Here is a 16,909-nt window from a genome sequence, read left to right on the forward strand (position 1 = left end):
TGGTGTGTTAGTTTCTGCTGTATAACAAAGTGAATCAGCTATACATAAACATATATCCCCATATCTCCTCCCTCTTGCGTCTCCCTCCCACCCTCCCTATCCCACCCCTCTACGTGGACACAAAGCACCGAACTGATCTCCCTGTGCTATGTGGCTGCTTCCCACTAGCTAACTATTTTACATTTGGTAGTATATATATGTCCATGCCACTCTCTCACTTTGTCCCACCTTAGCCTTCTCCCTCCCCGTGTTTGAGGTTTATTTTTAAATATGACAAAATATCTCACAATTCCTATCCTTCAAAAATCTGTTTGTCTATGTAAGTTGAATAAGATGTCAGTTCTCCTCTGGGGTGGCCTCAGGTAGTCTCACCTCTGTGATGATAAATTGGTAGTTTCTGCTGCATTTGTTTATAGTTTTAAGGAAAAATGAAGGAACAACATGTAAGCTTGTAAGATTTTTTTTTAACCCCTCCAAGCCTTCATGAAGATGTACAATAGTAGATTGTTTTTTGAACGGTATAGTTGGTTTATTAGTGTTATATTTGAAACAGGCCACTTCCTGTCCCCTTCAAAACACACACAGTCTTTGATTATTGACTCTATTTTTGACTCATAATTTTTAATTATTGAAGGATAAAATAGTAGGCATAAGCAATTGTTTTTCATCCTTATAATTCTTCTTACTCTCATCAGTAAAATTTCTAATAATCCACTTCATTTATTATTACTACTACTTGCTTAGTAGTATGAAGTATTTTTTTAAAAAGCAGAATTAGTCTAATCTTATTTCTGAATATATTTGAAATACATATACTGAAAGTACCCTTTGCAAAATTCTTATTTTATGCTGTCATGCCATTTTGTCACCTCCACTGTTAAAGCTTTTGCCTAGCTATCAAAGTTTTCTATAGTCTAAGCCACAAGCTGACAGTTTATTTACCACTGTAACCTACCATATCCCTATCAAGATTTGTCTACCTAATCCCTCGATTTGTGCATTCAATTATATGGTTCCCTACCTCTGAACTCCTTTTGCACTTAAAACCAAATATTTAGCACTAAATAATTTTGTAATTTGTTTCATCTTTCTTCCTATTTGTGTGTTCACTTACTTAGGAAATATACCATGTTTTCCCCTCTTTTGAATTATCCATAGCATGATGAGTTACTTAGTGATCAATTACTAGGAAATGGGGGGCGGGGGGAATCTTCATTTTGCTATCACAAATTCAGTGAAAAACATGTTTCTTGTCTAAGAATGTTGGAGGTCCCTTTCCTACACCCAGTAACATTGTAAAGTGCCTTCTCATCTTTATAACTACATCTAGGTATTACTTTTGTTCTTGCTTTCATATTTAATTAATCAATACAGTGATTCATGTGATCCAGTCATATCTTTTAGAAAGATTGTGGTTTGTATTTTTTGCTTTACCAGTTAAAGAGGGCCAAATGGATACAGATGTTGTCATTTAATGTCATCCATCCCTTCTTTTGTCTGTGTTGTCATAAACATTTGGTAGCAGAAATTTCCTTCTACAATGAACTCCTTAACAGACAATGAGCTGCCAATTAAAAATGAAGAACAAATAAATGAACTAGTATTACCCAGGAAATTTCCTTTTGAATTTTCAGAGGGAACATCTCCCTCTACTAATTGTGAATGCAAAAGACCCTTGAGAATATGTAGGATATCCCATATATGCCAACACCCAATTTATGAGCCCTTTTCATTAATTAAATGGGACAATTACATTTAAATACCATGTGGTTAAGAATACTTAATGTTCTGTTGAAAAGCACTCAGCCTGAAATAAGGCAATAATTTTAACAATAAACTACCAAAAGTAAGGTAAATGTAATTCATAATCTTAGATGTGGATATCTCTTCACCCCTACATTTTACAACTAAATCTGAGAGTTCTACTTAAGACCACAGAGTTGGGAGGGGTGGAGGTGTCTGTTACACTTGGATTCAAATTGTATCAAAACTCATTTTATTTATGTCAGCAGATTAACTTTACCTTAAAAGCTTTAGTTTTGAAATTTCCCTTGCAAACATTTGAATAGGTATACATATATGTTTTATATAGCTCCTGAGTTTTGGTCAAAGTAGTTTAATTTGATGTTATATTTTTATACTTTTTATAAAGGGTCTGTTATGTTTCCATGTGTTTGATTATGTGTTAAGGTTATAAACCCTTACAGCTTTTCTCTTTCTGTGATATACCATTTTCCTGAAAAGTATGCTTCTGTGGCTATAATTAACTTTTAGGTAATTTTATTTATTATAAACAAATATACTAGCAATAAATTTGGAAATATGAAAATGTGAATTTATGATTTTTTTTCCTATTACGGTAGAAACTCTCTTATCTGACATGGTCCAAACCAGTAGCTCCTTAGATTAACGAAAAAGTCAGCAAACTCAGGAAATCATTTTAAAGGAGTGTCTACCTACCTTATTTTAATATATAATGTATCTATGAAAATTTGCCAATTTGCCAGTCTTTTGATATTAGACCTAGGCTTGTTGTTTTTCTTAAGTTATGAGTCCATTGATTTGCATTAGACCTCTTTTTTGCCTGAACCACACCTAGTGTCTACAGTGAAAACATGTGCTAAGCAGTCGTAATTCAAATATATCTAGATTTTTATTTTACTTGTTTTTGTAACTGTCATGCATACCTAATTTAAGAGCTTTTTTTTTTCATTTAGAAACTTACCTTTATTTGGTTGCCATCAACTTAGTTCCATTGAAACAGCTCTTTCACATTCATATTGTCAGCTTATATAATATTAATTATGTAATTACACTAATAAGCATGGGTTTACATCACTTACAAACAGCAGTTCACTAAGCAAAAAACCCATATTCCCTCGAGGTAAGCCTACAACAAATGCACACGTGAGCTATTAGAAAGTAACCTTCTTGTTCTTGACAGTTCTGCGGAGAGAAAAAGGAGTCTGTCAGAAGGAGGTCAATTAAGAGAGTCTTTACTATACATTGTGTTCACTACATTTTAAAACTGATGGAAATTTTTTCATACACAGATACATGAAAATAACTGAAATGCAAGAAAAAAGGGGGATGATTTGAGAAATCAGCCTTACAAATAAGCCCAACTGAAAAGTTGTGCCTTTTGCCATTAAGACAAATGATGCTTTTAAGATTGTTTTGTCAGAAAATTTGTCAAAGAAAGTTTAGACTTTTTCAGTTGGTGATTAAAAAGAAATATGGGGAAAAAAAAAAAGATAAATGAGGTACAGCCAGTCTGGAAACCTATTTCACAATACCTGCTAATGTTGAACATATCTGTAAGCTATGATCCAGCAATTTCACGCCTAGCAGGTACCCAGCAGGTGGAGGTAGAGGGTGGGGAGATGTGGGCATGTGTCTGTGTAAGGGGAGGGAATGGTGTGTGAGTGTCTATATTCACTAAAAGACAGGTACAGGAAGGATTATAGCAGGATTATTGGTAATGACCATAAATTAGAAACAACCTAAATGTCTGTCAACAGTAGAATGGGTAAATACATGGCAGTGTACTTAATTAATGGACTACTATGTACAGCAATGAGAGTGAACAAAATACAACATGCAACAGTGTTGGTAAATCTCACAAGATTTAATGATGAGTGAAAGATGCTGGGACTTCCCTGGTGGCGCAGTGGTTAAGAATCCACCTGCCAATGCAGGGGACATGGGTTCAATCCCTGGTGCGGGAAGATCCCACATGCCGTGGAGCAACTAAGCCAGTGCGCCACAACTGCTGAGCCCACGTGCCACAACTACTGAAGCCCACGCACCTAGAGCCCGTGCTCTGGAACAAGAGAAGCCACCACAATGAGAAGCCCGCGCACCGCAACAAAGAGTAGCCCCCGCTCGCCACAACTAGAGAAAGCCCGCATGCAGCAACGAAGGCCCAACAAAGCCAAAAATAAATTTAAAAAAATTTTTTTTAATATATTAAAAAAGAAAGATGCCAGACCAAGAAAATACATTCCATAGTATTTTCCATAGGATTCCATCTTTATGATGTTCCAAACCAGCAGATGTAAGCTATGGTGTTAGAAGTCAGGATGGTGGGTACTTTTTGTGAGAAGGCAAGGAAATAGGACGGGAAGGAAGCACAGATGACTTCTGGAGTTCTGGAAATACTATCTTAATTTGGGTGCTTTCTTCAAGTGCGTTCTTTTTGAGCTGTATGCTTCAGATTTGTGTATTTTTGTTATATATGGTATACTGCAAAAAATGTATCAAAAAAAGAGGAATGTGACTTCATCTGATGGAACTAATATTAACTAGATGAGACATGCAGTAAAGACACAGGAAAATAAGTTGAGCTCCACAAAAGGATTTAAGAAGAGCTTAATTATGGAATCTATCAAAAAGGGAAATAAGACTTAACAACTTAAAGTGTACCATCTGTAGCTAATTTAGTTATAATAACTCATTTCAGCCCAATTTGTTGTATTTTGCATATTTAGTACTTGGATCATGCAACTGCTGAGAATTATATAATAAGCATATAATTATAAGCTGTAAATCATTTTATCCTAGTCCTGGAAAGTAATTTGGATTACCCTTCTCATTTTTAAATCAGTTTTTGTTGGTGGTTTGCTTTTGGGTTTTTTTTCCCCCCAAAAAATACGTCAGGTTCTGTGCAGGTTAAGTACTGTTTAAAAATTAGACTAAAATTTGGTTCATTGGACAGGAATATACTTCATTAATTGACCTGTTTTATAGAATATCTTTATCCATGTTTTTTTTAATCTCTTTGGTTTCCTTCATTTGAAAAGGAAAAAATCATGAAAATATTCTGTATGTATTTATTCACTATAATAGCAAACAAAAATCAAATACATATTAGAATAAGATCAAAAGAATGGAGGCTTTAAACCATTCTCTCATGGGATTCACTGAATATGCAAGACAAATTTCTGCTGTTTCAATGGTGGTAAAATATGTGCTAGCCCAGCACTTTATTATGTAAAAGGCAATAGAGAAGAAAGAAATATTCAGTTGCCATAACTAATAATCTTATTTATTGTGGGAAGTGAAACACAATTGAATAAACCCATGGTAAATGTGATTCCCCTCTTCAATTAAATTGTAATTGTCTCCCGGTATAGTAAATACAGATAAAAGTATTGATTTGGTAAGAGAAAAGTGTATGCTGCTAAATTATTTAATCAAGTAGATAATCATTTCTAAAAATATTTTTGTTAGTTTATATGTAACGAGGATATTTCAAGATTGGAGATCCTGTAATTTCTATAAAAAGGAAAAAATTTTTTAAATGATGTGGTTTGGCACAGAATAGTAGTGGCATTGTTCAATAAATATGTCTTCTTTCTTTGAAATAAAAGTTTGCCTCAACTTTAAAAACACATTCTCTAAGTTTCTTGAAATTGTTTTATGGTCCCTAATGAGATATGAACTATAAAACCTAGAAGAAAAAGTCCAGGGCATTCTAATGAATGCATTCGGTTCTTAAGGACCAGACTGTGTGGGCACTTTGCCAGCCACCCATCACCTTCTGTCTCCTGCCACGCTAACTCTGTGCCACACTCTGTACCAGTGAGATATAACAATAGCTGAGTGTGAAGAGTGAGCTAGAAATGAGCAGTCTGGTTGGGGAATAAGACTTCTCACAACAGAGCCATTACTGAGACTTCTGAATGTTGATCTCCACTCTGGGTATGGGAAAAAAATTGAGACGGAACTTGAGTAGGTTGGTTGTTGTTACTCTGGATTTGTAAGTATTGAGGAGAGGGAGAGTAGGAGGAACCAGGTGCTTGTTCCTTCAGCCCTTCTATCCTTTAATCTGGTAGCTAGCAATCAAGGCCCCTTTTGAGAAGAATTGGGGAAGTGAGCCAGATCAGAAAAGGTAAAAGATAAGAAGTAGCCCCTGGCATGGGAACTCAAAGGCAGAAGGAATAAGCAACTATGGGAAATTACTATCTCCCTAAATTCACATCACTTCATAGTAGCTTCTTTATATGCTATTTTTTAAATGGGAGTATTGGGGTAGGGGAGGGGGGTACAGATGTATGTTTTAAGCACCCCTGGTAGAAATTGTTGTTAATCGAAGTGACTGGTGAAGTTGGAATGCAACCTGATTAGTGACCTAGAAACTTCAAGATCCTGTCCACAAAATAAAAGAGTTCATGAATAATTTAATTTGGTTACTGTGTTAGTGTTGCCGTACTAGATTAATTAGAGAGAAAATGTATGTGACTGTTTTTCTATTATTGAGTGTGGTAAAACTTAAATTCTTCATACTACTTTTACATTTTCTAAAATAATTATAATTTTGTTATAATTTTCTTTAAAGGATATGCTTTAAATACAGATGTCTACCCTATAATCTCTAGTTGATAGCTTTGAATAAATTTATGGAAATTTCATTTTTTTAGTAATTATCAAAACTTTAACATTATACTCCTATTCTTTTATTAGGATTTGGAACTTGGAAGGAATACAGACAGCTCATTTTCTTCTTCGTTCCCCTGGAATGAGTGTGTGCTGGCATCCTGAGGAAAGTTTTAAGGTTATTATTTATAACTTAGCTTTCTTCTATCTAGCTGAAAAGACATATACATGTGTAATACTTGCACACATAGAGGAGAAAAATCAATGACTTTTTCCACCTCAGAGACTCTTTTTTTTTTTTTTTTTTAAAGGAATAAATGTGGTTTTTTGTACATGTTTTTTTTAATTGGGCTATTCTCTTACTGTTGAGTTTTGAGAGTTCTTTTTTTTAAAATGTATTTATTTATTTATTTATTTTTGGCTGTGTTGGGTCTTCGTTTCTGTGCGAGGGCTTTCTCTAGTTGCGGCGAGCGGGGGCCACTCTTCATCGCGGTGCGCGGGCCTCTCACTGTCGCGGCCTCTCTTGTTGCGGCCTCTCTTGTTGCGGAGCACAGGCTCCAGATGCACAGGCTCAGTAGTTGTGGCTCATGGGCCTAGTTGCTCCGCGGCATGTGGGATCTTCCCAGGCCAGGGCTCGAACCCGTGTCCCCTGCATTGGCAGGCAGATTCTCAACCACTGCGCCACCAGGGAAGCCCTCAGAGACTCTTAATTAGCACAAATGCATTTGGATTAATCTAGAACCTTAAAAGTTCTCTGTAATTAAGTTTTTATTTGACAATCATCATCTATAAATGGCATTTATTCAGAGTACACTTTTCATGCCCTCTGATAGGTTATGATCTAAAAACTAATGCCCAGACTATCTAGTAAGCAGTATTTGTTTAAAAAAAGTTAAATCCATGCTCGTAAGCCATAGTTTGTAAACAGAAAGCATCAGTGGCTTAAGGCAAATTTGACCTAGCTGCAGTGGTATTCAATTCCTATTCATAGTAAAGCTTTCTAAAATTCAAAAATACACTGTGAGTTATTATCAATTGACCTTAACTTAATTTCATTGAGAAGATAGGAGCCATTCACCAAGAGTTCTCTCATTTGCCAGTATCTTCTCTTGGGCATTGCTCTATTTTATCCTTCCCTAGGATCTAAGAAGTTGCCACGTTCATCTTCTTAAAGTTAGTCCTTCCGTTGTCTGTTCATGTTAGTTCTTAGGCATCCTGCTTTTCATAGCCCTGTAATGTCTTCATACTTCTCCATGACTCTTTTCTGTCCTCACACTTGCACAAAAAGGTAGCCTTGATTAATCATGGCAGAAACTTACATAGTACCTATATATGCTTGGCTCATTGTCAGCATTTCATATTAAGTTAGGTCATTTAATCCACATGGCAACCTTATGAGATGGGTACTGTGATGATTTCATTTTACAGATAAGGAAACCAAAGCTCAGAGAAGTTAAGTAACTTGCCCAAGTTCACACAGCTACTAACTGGAAAAATTGGCATGTGTACCCAAGCAACCTCCTCCATATGTCTTGCTCTTAACCGTTACGTTCTTCTGTTTCCCCTTTTTAGTCTATCTTCTTCACACCTTTTATTTCTGAATATTTGAACCCATCACTCACACCTCTTAACTTCAGTTCCTCTTTCCCTATCCCTTGATCTAACTCTTTAATCTTATTCAGTCTCCTCTACTCTCTCAAAAGTCATCAGTGATATTTTTAACAAATCCAATGGGCTTTTCTTCCATTCTTAGTCTCAAGGCAGCTTTTTACACTATTGATCACTTCTGCCTTGAAACCCTGCTCACTTGGTCTTTAAAACTTCATTATTCTCGTTCTCTTGAGCATCTATGCATGTATATTCCCTTTTTCTTCCTCCACTGCTAACTCTTCTTTCACCATGTATTTGTAAATTGTTGTAAGGGGTAGTTCTCACCCACACTATACCCTTTATTATAATAGAGGATAAAGGAATGAATAAAGTCCTTGTCATTGAGTTACACACTGACTTGTAAGTAAGAAAAACATGTATATACAGTTACACAGATTTTAAGTGTTGGAATCAAAATCTTGTTAAGTAGAATGATGACATAAGTTTTAATCAGATCTGCTCACAGCCTTCAAGATAATCCTGAGCTGAGATGCCCCAGACTACATAAGTGTGTTCTCTGGGATTCCATGAAAACTTGTTTCAGGCCTGTTGGATATTTTATCAGTAGAATTATATTCTGTATGTGTACATGAGCGCAATTTTCTGATTTATTCATATTACACATATAGGGATTATTTCCATGTGTAAGTAAATCTTATTTCTGAATCCAGGTCCTAAATTTTATGTCTAGATTCCTCCCCTGTAGCAGTGAGTCTACTTGAAGCATAATCAAGGAATCTACCAAAATGTTAATATTACCATGTATAAATATCATAGGCCACTTTTTAAAAACTGTGACCTAAAAAAAAAACCAAAAACTGTGACCTAGTTGAGAAATGAGGATGTTTATTATAACCTCTGTCCCAAAACTTATATCTTAATTTATGGTTATTTGAGATCCCTTTCTTCCGTATGCTTTAAGTTAATTTCTATATTCTTCTATACAACACTGAAATTTCACCCTACCCCATCTCCTTTTTTTTTATTGTTCCCATGACTTCAGAATGTTGGGAAATCCCTGCTCTAAATCACATCAACTCAAATATCCTGAAATCATCTTTGGTATCTTCCTTTCCTATATGCAAATGTTTCCAGGTCTTTTAAGTTTTTCTTCACTGTCACTACAGTACATTCCTCTTGGTCATTAATGTGTATTCTCACCTTTCTATTCTCACAAGTCATCCTTGCCAATCCTTGTTTCTAAAATCTTTGGCTCTTCAATCTGATTCTTCTTGCCTACTTCAGTTAGACTAATATTTAAATATCGGTTTCATCGTGTCACTACTAAACTCAAAAACCTAAAATTACAGAAAGGCAACACAGAGTAGCAGTTAAAGGTATGGACTCTTGAGTTAACTACCCGGAGTCAAATCCCAGTTTCACCAGTTACTAGCTATATGATCTCTGGCAGGTTACAATACCTCTCTCAATCACTGCCTTCAATTCCTCATCTTGTAAAGTGGAAGCTCATGAAGATTAAATGAGTGAACACTTATAAAGTCCTTAAAAGAAAACCTGATACATAATAAGCACTCAGTCAATTTCAGCTGCTTGTCATTGTTGACACTATTATTACTACTGAAACAATCTAATGGTTCTCATTGGTCTGCCATATCAGATGAAGCCCAGAATTTTTGTTCTGTTATGCTTGGTCTTGATGAAAATGAGGGAGCCAGAGAAGAAAGAGAGATGGGTCCATGATCACCTATCTCATAAAATTCTTATGAAAATCTTGTGAGATATAAAGTACACAAAAGAGCCATGTAATGTGGAAAGCACAAAGCAAACACTAGCATTTAATAATAAAGTTAATAGGGAATTCCCTGGCAGTCCAGTGGTTAGGACTCAGCACTTTCACTGCCAGGGCCTGGGTTTGATCCCTGGTTGGGGATCCTACAAGGTGCGTGGCGATACATCACCATCATCATCATCGTCATCATCATCATCATCATCATCATCATCATCAAGTTACAAAAGTCAGAAGATCTCTAGAAGCGAAGCTCTTAAGTCCAATAAACCATAGTTGGAGCTAGGATTTCATCAGGTGGTAATAACAGAAGCAAGCATTTAGGATGTCATGGGATCAGAGGGTTTGGACTGAGGACATCCTTTTCTCTGACCCTAAGAGAAAAGAGGTTAGAGCTGCCAAATGAAATGAGGTGTAACAATCAACATTTGTTGAATGCTTTCTCAGTGCCAGGAGCTGTGCTGAGTACTTCATGTAAGTTCTCTCATATAATTTCACAAATACTCTCAGGTTGGTAGCATTATTCTATCTATTTTGTAGGTAAGAAAACTGAAGCACCAAAAGATTAATTTGCCCTAGATCACACAGTCACAGATTTGACCTCAGTCTGATTCAAGTACTACAGTGTTCCTTGCTATTTGAGATATTTCCCCTGTGAAAAGTCAGTACAAATTACTATTTATGGCTCTGAAAAGTCCTACAAGAAGAATTCCCCTGTAATGTTTTTAGATCCAGCAATTCTTAAACTTAAAAAATTACCTTTTTTGCTCTATCTGCTCTTTCAACAACAACAACAAAAAAATGTCACCATTGAGCACAGTTTTAGAAACAGTAAATAACCAAAATAATTTTTTTTTGCTAGAAAGTAGTTTTCAATCTGACTTCAAACTATAATAGCTAATGTTTTTTGAGTGCCTACTCTGTGCTAAAGCAGTTCTAAGCGCTTTAACATGTACAGTTGACCCTTGAACAACATGGATTTGAACTACACAGATCCACTTATACACAGATTTTTTTTCAGTAGTAAATACTGCAGTACTAAATGATCTTTGGTTGGTTGAAACTGCAGATGCAGGAACCGTGGATAGGGAGGAACCGCAGATACAGAGGGCCAGCTATAAGTTATATACAGATTTTCAGCAGTGCAGAGGGTCAGTTGCCCTAAGGCTCTCCCCACCTTGTTCAAGGGTCAACTGTATTAACTGGTACCATCCTCCCCAACAGCCCTATGAAGCAGATACTGTATTAGCCCCGTGTGCTCAAGGTCTTACAGTTCCTGAGAGCGGAACCAGGTAGCCTGACTGAAGAAGCTGCACTCGTAACCCCCCGTGCTTTATTGGCTCTCCTAGCTTAGGTCCTGGGCCAGATAGACTTGGCCCTTCCATCATTCATAAGTTATACCTGAAATTCTCAAGATTTTTATAGACAGGCTCAAAGTCTCAAGTATTTTTACTAGGTCCAGGTAAGTCTTCCTTGGTCTCCTCCCATTTCCCGTCCTTCCCCACCCTTGACTATACATAGCACACCAGACCACTTATCAATCTTGATAATCTAGTCTTGTAGTAAGGAACATGTGCACTGTAGTTAGACCTGGGTTCAGACCTGAGTTCAAATCCAGGCTCTGCCACAGGCTAGTGGTGAGATCTTCAACAAGTTACTTTAATCACTCTGCACCTCAGTCTCCTTTCTGAAAAATGGGATTAATGATAGCAATTTCCTCAGATAGTGGTTATGAGGATTAAATAAGGCACGGCATGTAAAGCTCAATGTTGCACTTGTTTTTGTTGTATATTTGTCATTGACTTCCTGTTATTGAGAATAGTTTTATTTACTTTTTTAAAGATTTTTTGATGTGGACCATTTTTTTTTTAAGTCCTTATTGAGTTTGTTACAATATTGCTTCTGTTTCTTCTATTGGTTCTTTGGCCCCGAGGCATGTGGGATCTTAGCTCCTCAACCTGGGATCTAACCTGCACTCCCTGCATTGCAAGGTGAAGTCCTAACCACTGGACCACCAGGGAAGTCCCGAGAATAGTTTTAAATTACACCTTTTCTCTTAAGAATCCCCTAATTTTAAAGACTACCCATGTTCTAAATAATCACTACTTCTTTTGCATCCCACTGTATTTTGCCTAAAATTATGATCAGTTTTTTTTCATAATTCTCTTCTCTAGATGGAAAGTTTCTTGAGATCCAGCATCGTGTCTTTTACCGTGGACTTCTGTTGAACATAGCATAGTGTTTTACATATACGTGTGTGTATACAGTAGATCTTCATTATCCACAGATTCCACATTTGCAAATTTGCCTACTCACTAAAATTTATTTGTAACCCCAAAATCAACACCATCACACTTTGACAGTCACAGACATGCACAGAGCAACAAAAAATTTGAGTTGGCTAATGTGCACATTCCCAGCTAAGGCTGAATAAGGCAGTACTCTGCCTTCTTGTTTTAGCTCTCATATTGTAAACAAGTATCCTATTCATAGTCTATTTAGTGCCACCTTTTTATGCTTTGTTGGCAGTTTCTTTCACTGTGTAAAATGGCCCCCAAGCACACTGCTAAAGAGCTACCTAGTGTTTCTAAGTGCAGGAAGGCTGTGATATGCCTTATGGAGACAATACATGTTAGGTAAGCTTTGTTCAGGCATGAGTTACAGTGCTGCTGCTTGTGAGTTCTATGTTAATGAATCAATATATATTAAATAAGACGTCTTTAAACAGAAACACACAAGATTATGTATTGATCAGTTGACAAAAATGTGATCAGAGACTCATAGAACTGAACCCTTTAATTTCCTTTAGGATCAGTGGTTTGATACCCACTAATTCAGTGTTTGCAGCAACTTTATAGAACCTTACCTACTGTGAATAAACTCGTGTGTGTGTGTGTATGTATAATTTACCCAGAATGAATCTTTAGGCTGATATCTTCTTCCTGGTGACCATACATAATCATTTAAAATTGTATCCAATTTTCTTATGTCTGTCTTTTGCCCGTTTTCTATGAGATTTTTTAATATTTGATAGAGATTTTTACCTAGGCTTGTCTTATTTCCTTTGCATTTGATCTCCGATTTGTAATATATGCAAATGTTTACGTTTTACTATATGTACGACATTGAATCTCTGCCTCCTTCTCAGATTTAGTAAATTAGGTGGTTAGTAAATTAGGTGGTTGAATTTTCTTTATTTTTCTGTCTTACAGTTGATGGTTGCAGAGAAGAATGGAACAATTCGGTTTTATGATCTTTTGGCTCAACAGGCTATTTTATCTCTTGAATCAGAACAGATGCCATTAATGTCAGCACACTGGTGCTTAAAAAACACCTTCAAAGTTGGAGCTGTTGCAGGGAATGATTGGTTAATTTGGGATATTACTCGGTCCAGGTACTTCCTTAGTATATTTCTCTATTGCTTACCCAAAAATCAGTCACTATTGCTGTATGATCCATTGACCCATTCTTGTATACCTGGGCCACACTATAGAGCAAAAACAAGTCTTTCCTGTAGAAGGGCCAGAGCTATGGGCTTTTATGTAACAGAGATGGCTTTTACAGATTTACTTTGAGAATAACAAAGAAAAATGGCAGAGGAGGAGATCTTTGATCTGAGCAGTGTTTACTTATGTTAAAAAAAGAAGAAAAAACACTGACCTTGTTGAATGATGGTGTTCTGCAATGGTTCTAAATCATGTTTATGTCTTTATCATATTTCAGCTATTTTAATTCAGTGCTTATTTGGAATATTGCCACAGTTTACATACCTTGGGCATTGTGTTCTTTAAAGAGAAAATACTTTTTAAACCTTGATTTAAGTCCCTCTACTTAAGACCAACACGTAATTCATAAAACATAAAATATTATCTTTTAGTTACCCTCAAGATAAGAGACCTGTCCACATGGATCGAGCCTGCTTATTCAGGTAATGTACCATTTTTGTTGGGGTTATAATTTCATTTTCTGAATTTGGTTACTTTGCTCATGCTGCACCAACTCCTGGAATACTTTCCCAGTCCTCTCCTTTGCACTGATTTTTTTCTTTTTCTCTGATTCTTTTATAAATGGATGTTTTACTTTCCTAACTAAGTCTTTGCTTTTGTCTTTTGGTCTGGGTGAGAGATTGTTTTCCAATATTTTCTTTGAAAATTTTTATAAAATACAAAATGTTGCCACTCCACCAATGCCACCTCAACAATTTGGAGCACATGCTTTCTTATTTTTTGTGCTGATAAAGACGTAAAATGTAGGTGGACCCACGTTTATGCATATGAACTACATTGTTCTTTAAATGAGAACACACTGGATATTATATATCTGTGACCTTTTTTCCATGTAAATTAATGTACTTGTTCTTTTTCATTCATTTTTATGTAATACTGCATTGTATAGTGTAGTCATTAGGGTGCTTTCGGCCTCAGGAAAATTTACTAACAGAGACTAAAGTCACTAGAACATTTATTATGTGCTGTATTTCATCAAATCTAAAATACCCCCAATAAAATTGTAGAACGTGGGGACACTATTATTTTATGTATTCCTAAGAAAAAAATATATTCAACTAAATGTAAGAATGCCATAGATTATAAGATGCATCCTGATTTCAGAGATGTGAGCAAATACACATTTTAAAATCAACAAAACTATAGACTCACAGACATAGAAAACAAACTTATGGTTACCAACGGGGAAAGGGGGGTGGGGCAGGGATAAATTAGGAGTTTGGGATTAACACATACACAGTACTATATATAAAATAGATAACCAACAAGGACCTACTATATAGCATAGAGAACTATACTCAATATTTTGTAATAACTTATAAGGGAAAGAAATACATATATATATATATATATGTATTTGTAACTGAATCACCGTGCTGTACCCCTGAAACTAGCACGATATTGTAAATCAACTATACTTCAGTTTTAAACATTTTTCTTCCAGTTGCTAAAAAGAAAATCAACGAACTGTGGTACCTAAGTCTGGAGGAGGCGGTCTGAGGATTGGTTTAGTAGCTCACTGATGTCATTAAGAGTTCAGACCTTTCCCTCTGCCAGCCTCAACGACAGGCTTTGGCTTCTTGCTTCCCAATCACAAGATGGCTGCCAGAGTTCCAGGCACCATAGCCTCATACCACATTGTCCAAAATAAGAGGAGACGAAGGAGCACCCCTTTTATTGGGGGTTGCTATCTTTGCCTTATACCAGTTGTGTCTTATCCCTTGGAGTTAGACACACTGTGCCAGAACATATTTGGGGTTCAGTTAGCACAGAAAAAAGGCAGAATGGCTGGCTGTTGGACAAGCAACACATAATGTCTGCCACACATTAAAATAATAACTAGACTTTAGCGGGTTTTTTGTTTGTTTGTTTTTTGTCAAGGAATCTTTTTTTTTCCCCCTTGTACCTCCCCTACTGCACTTATTATAGTGCTGGGCTTGTTGCTGGAGCTCCATTAACACTTGATCATTCATTATATTCCAATATCTATGATGCCTTAATACTTGAATATTTAAACATCTATATATTCCAGGTGTTTACATCATTCCAAGGAGTTTAAACTCATAAGTTTATCACTAATTTTAAAACAAATGTCAGTAAGAACATTAAATGTATGGGGGTTTTTTAATGTATTGCACTGTGAAATATTTTCTATCTGTCTGATTCCTTGTTTGTATCTCCTATCATACTGTCAGCTTTTTCGTTATAAGAAAGGAACTGCTTGGGCTTCCCTGGTGGTGCAGTGGTTGGGAGTCTGCCTGCCAATGCAGGGGACACGGGTTCGAGCCCTGGTCTGGGAAGATCCCACATGCCGCGGAGTAACTAGGCCCGTGAGCCACAATTGCTGAGCCTGCGCGTCTGGAGCCTGTGCTCCGCAACAAGAGAGGCCGCGATAGTGAGAGGCCCGCGCACCGCGATGAGGAGTGGCCCCCACTTGCTGCAACTGGGGAGAGCCCTCGCGCGGAGGCAAAGACCCAACACAGCCATAAATAATAAATTAATAAATAAATAAATAAATAATTTTTTAAAAAAAAGAAAGGAACTGCTAACCTTGTGTAACTTTGTAATTTAACAAAGTGGCACATGATAAGTAAGCACTTAATAAATATTCCCAGAATGAGAAGATATTTATAGCTAACTTCCCTGGAATTCCCAGTCTGATTGTAAAGCCATATTATCAAATTTAGGGTTATAAAATTATCATTTTTGTATAAAAAGAAATAACCAATCTTAGAAAAGCGTATAGTTGTCTGTAGGATTCTGTACTGATTTTCATCCTTCGTCTTTTCTTAGGTGGTCCACAATTAATGAAAACTTGTTTGCAACCACTGGTTATCCTGGCAAAATGGCAAGCCAGTTTCAAATTCATCATTTAGGACACCCTCAGGTAATGTGGAGATGTTTGGTGGCATATGTGGTTTTAAATTTGTGTTTTCTACTTTTCTCCTTATAGCCCCCCAGATTTGTAATGTGTAACTAAAACATTTATGAATATCTATTACCTGCTTAAATTGGAAAGAAAGCATTTTTTGATGTTTAAATCACCAGTGGTAACAGGCTTTTTGCCAATATTCATGTAAGAAGCATTTTATTTCTATTTCCTTCTTCATTTAAATGTAATAATTTTGCTTGCTTGGTTGGTTTAGACTGCAAAAATGTTAGCGTCTGGACTGCACCAATTATTCATAGATTATTTGTATCCTTCTAATGTGTACTTCACCTGTGAGGGAGCACATTTTTTAATTCTGTTTCCACTATAAAAAAAAGACAATTTTTCAATGCATTTCTTATTTTTGAAGGGTAGTTTTTATTTATTAATGTCGGTAATGTATTGAGCTTCTTTAATTCTTCACACATTCTATAGCCCATCCTCGTTGGTTCTGTAGCCGTTGGATCTGGCCTTTCCTGGCATAGAAGTCTCCCACTATGTGCAATCGGAGGAGACCACAAGCTGTTATTTTGGGTGACTGAAATGTAAAATAAATTTTCTGTGTACTTAGATCCATAAAACTGTATTTTTAGTACGTATTTTGGAGAATTCCTTATTTTTGTATCAAATATATACTGTAAGATCTAGAAATGTTCCAATTGCTTTTTTTAAATAAAATGTTGATGGTTTGAAAAATTA

The 16,909-nt window shown here is 36.2% G+C and overlaps 1 protein-coding gene across 1 annotated transcript in view; it reads left to right on the top strand.

Moving 5' to 3' along the window:
- Positions 1–16,909, top strand: part of NUP37 (nucleoporin 37) — a 43,002-nt gene extending 26,093 nt beyond the window's left edge. Inside the window, exons 6-10 of the mRNA XM_061205366.1 lie at positions 6,466–6,556; positions 12,988–13,169; positions 13,653–13,703; positions 16,075–16,168; positions 16,646–16,909. Of these exons, the coding sequence (XP_061061349.1) occupies positions 6,466–6,556; positions 12,988–13,169; positions 13,653–13,703; positions 16,075–16,168; positions 16,646–16,759 (532 nt within the window). The 3' untranslated portion in view covers positions 16,760–16,909. The remainder of the gene's footprint in view (positions 1–6,465; positions 6,557–12,987; positions 13,170–13,652; positions 13,704–16,074; positions 16,169–16,645) is intronic.

Source organism: Eubalaena glacialis, chromosome 11 (assembly GCF_028564815.1).
Source record: "Eubalaena glacialis isolate mEubGla1 chromosome 11, mEubGla1.1.hap2.+ XY, whole genome shotgun sequence".
Classification (NCBI taxonomy): Eukaryota; Metazoa; Chordata; class Mammalia; order Artiodactyla; family Balaenidae; genus Eubalaena; species Eubalaena glacialis.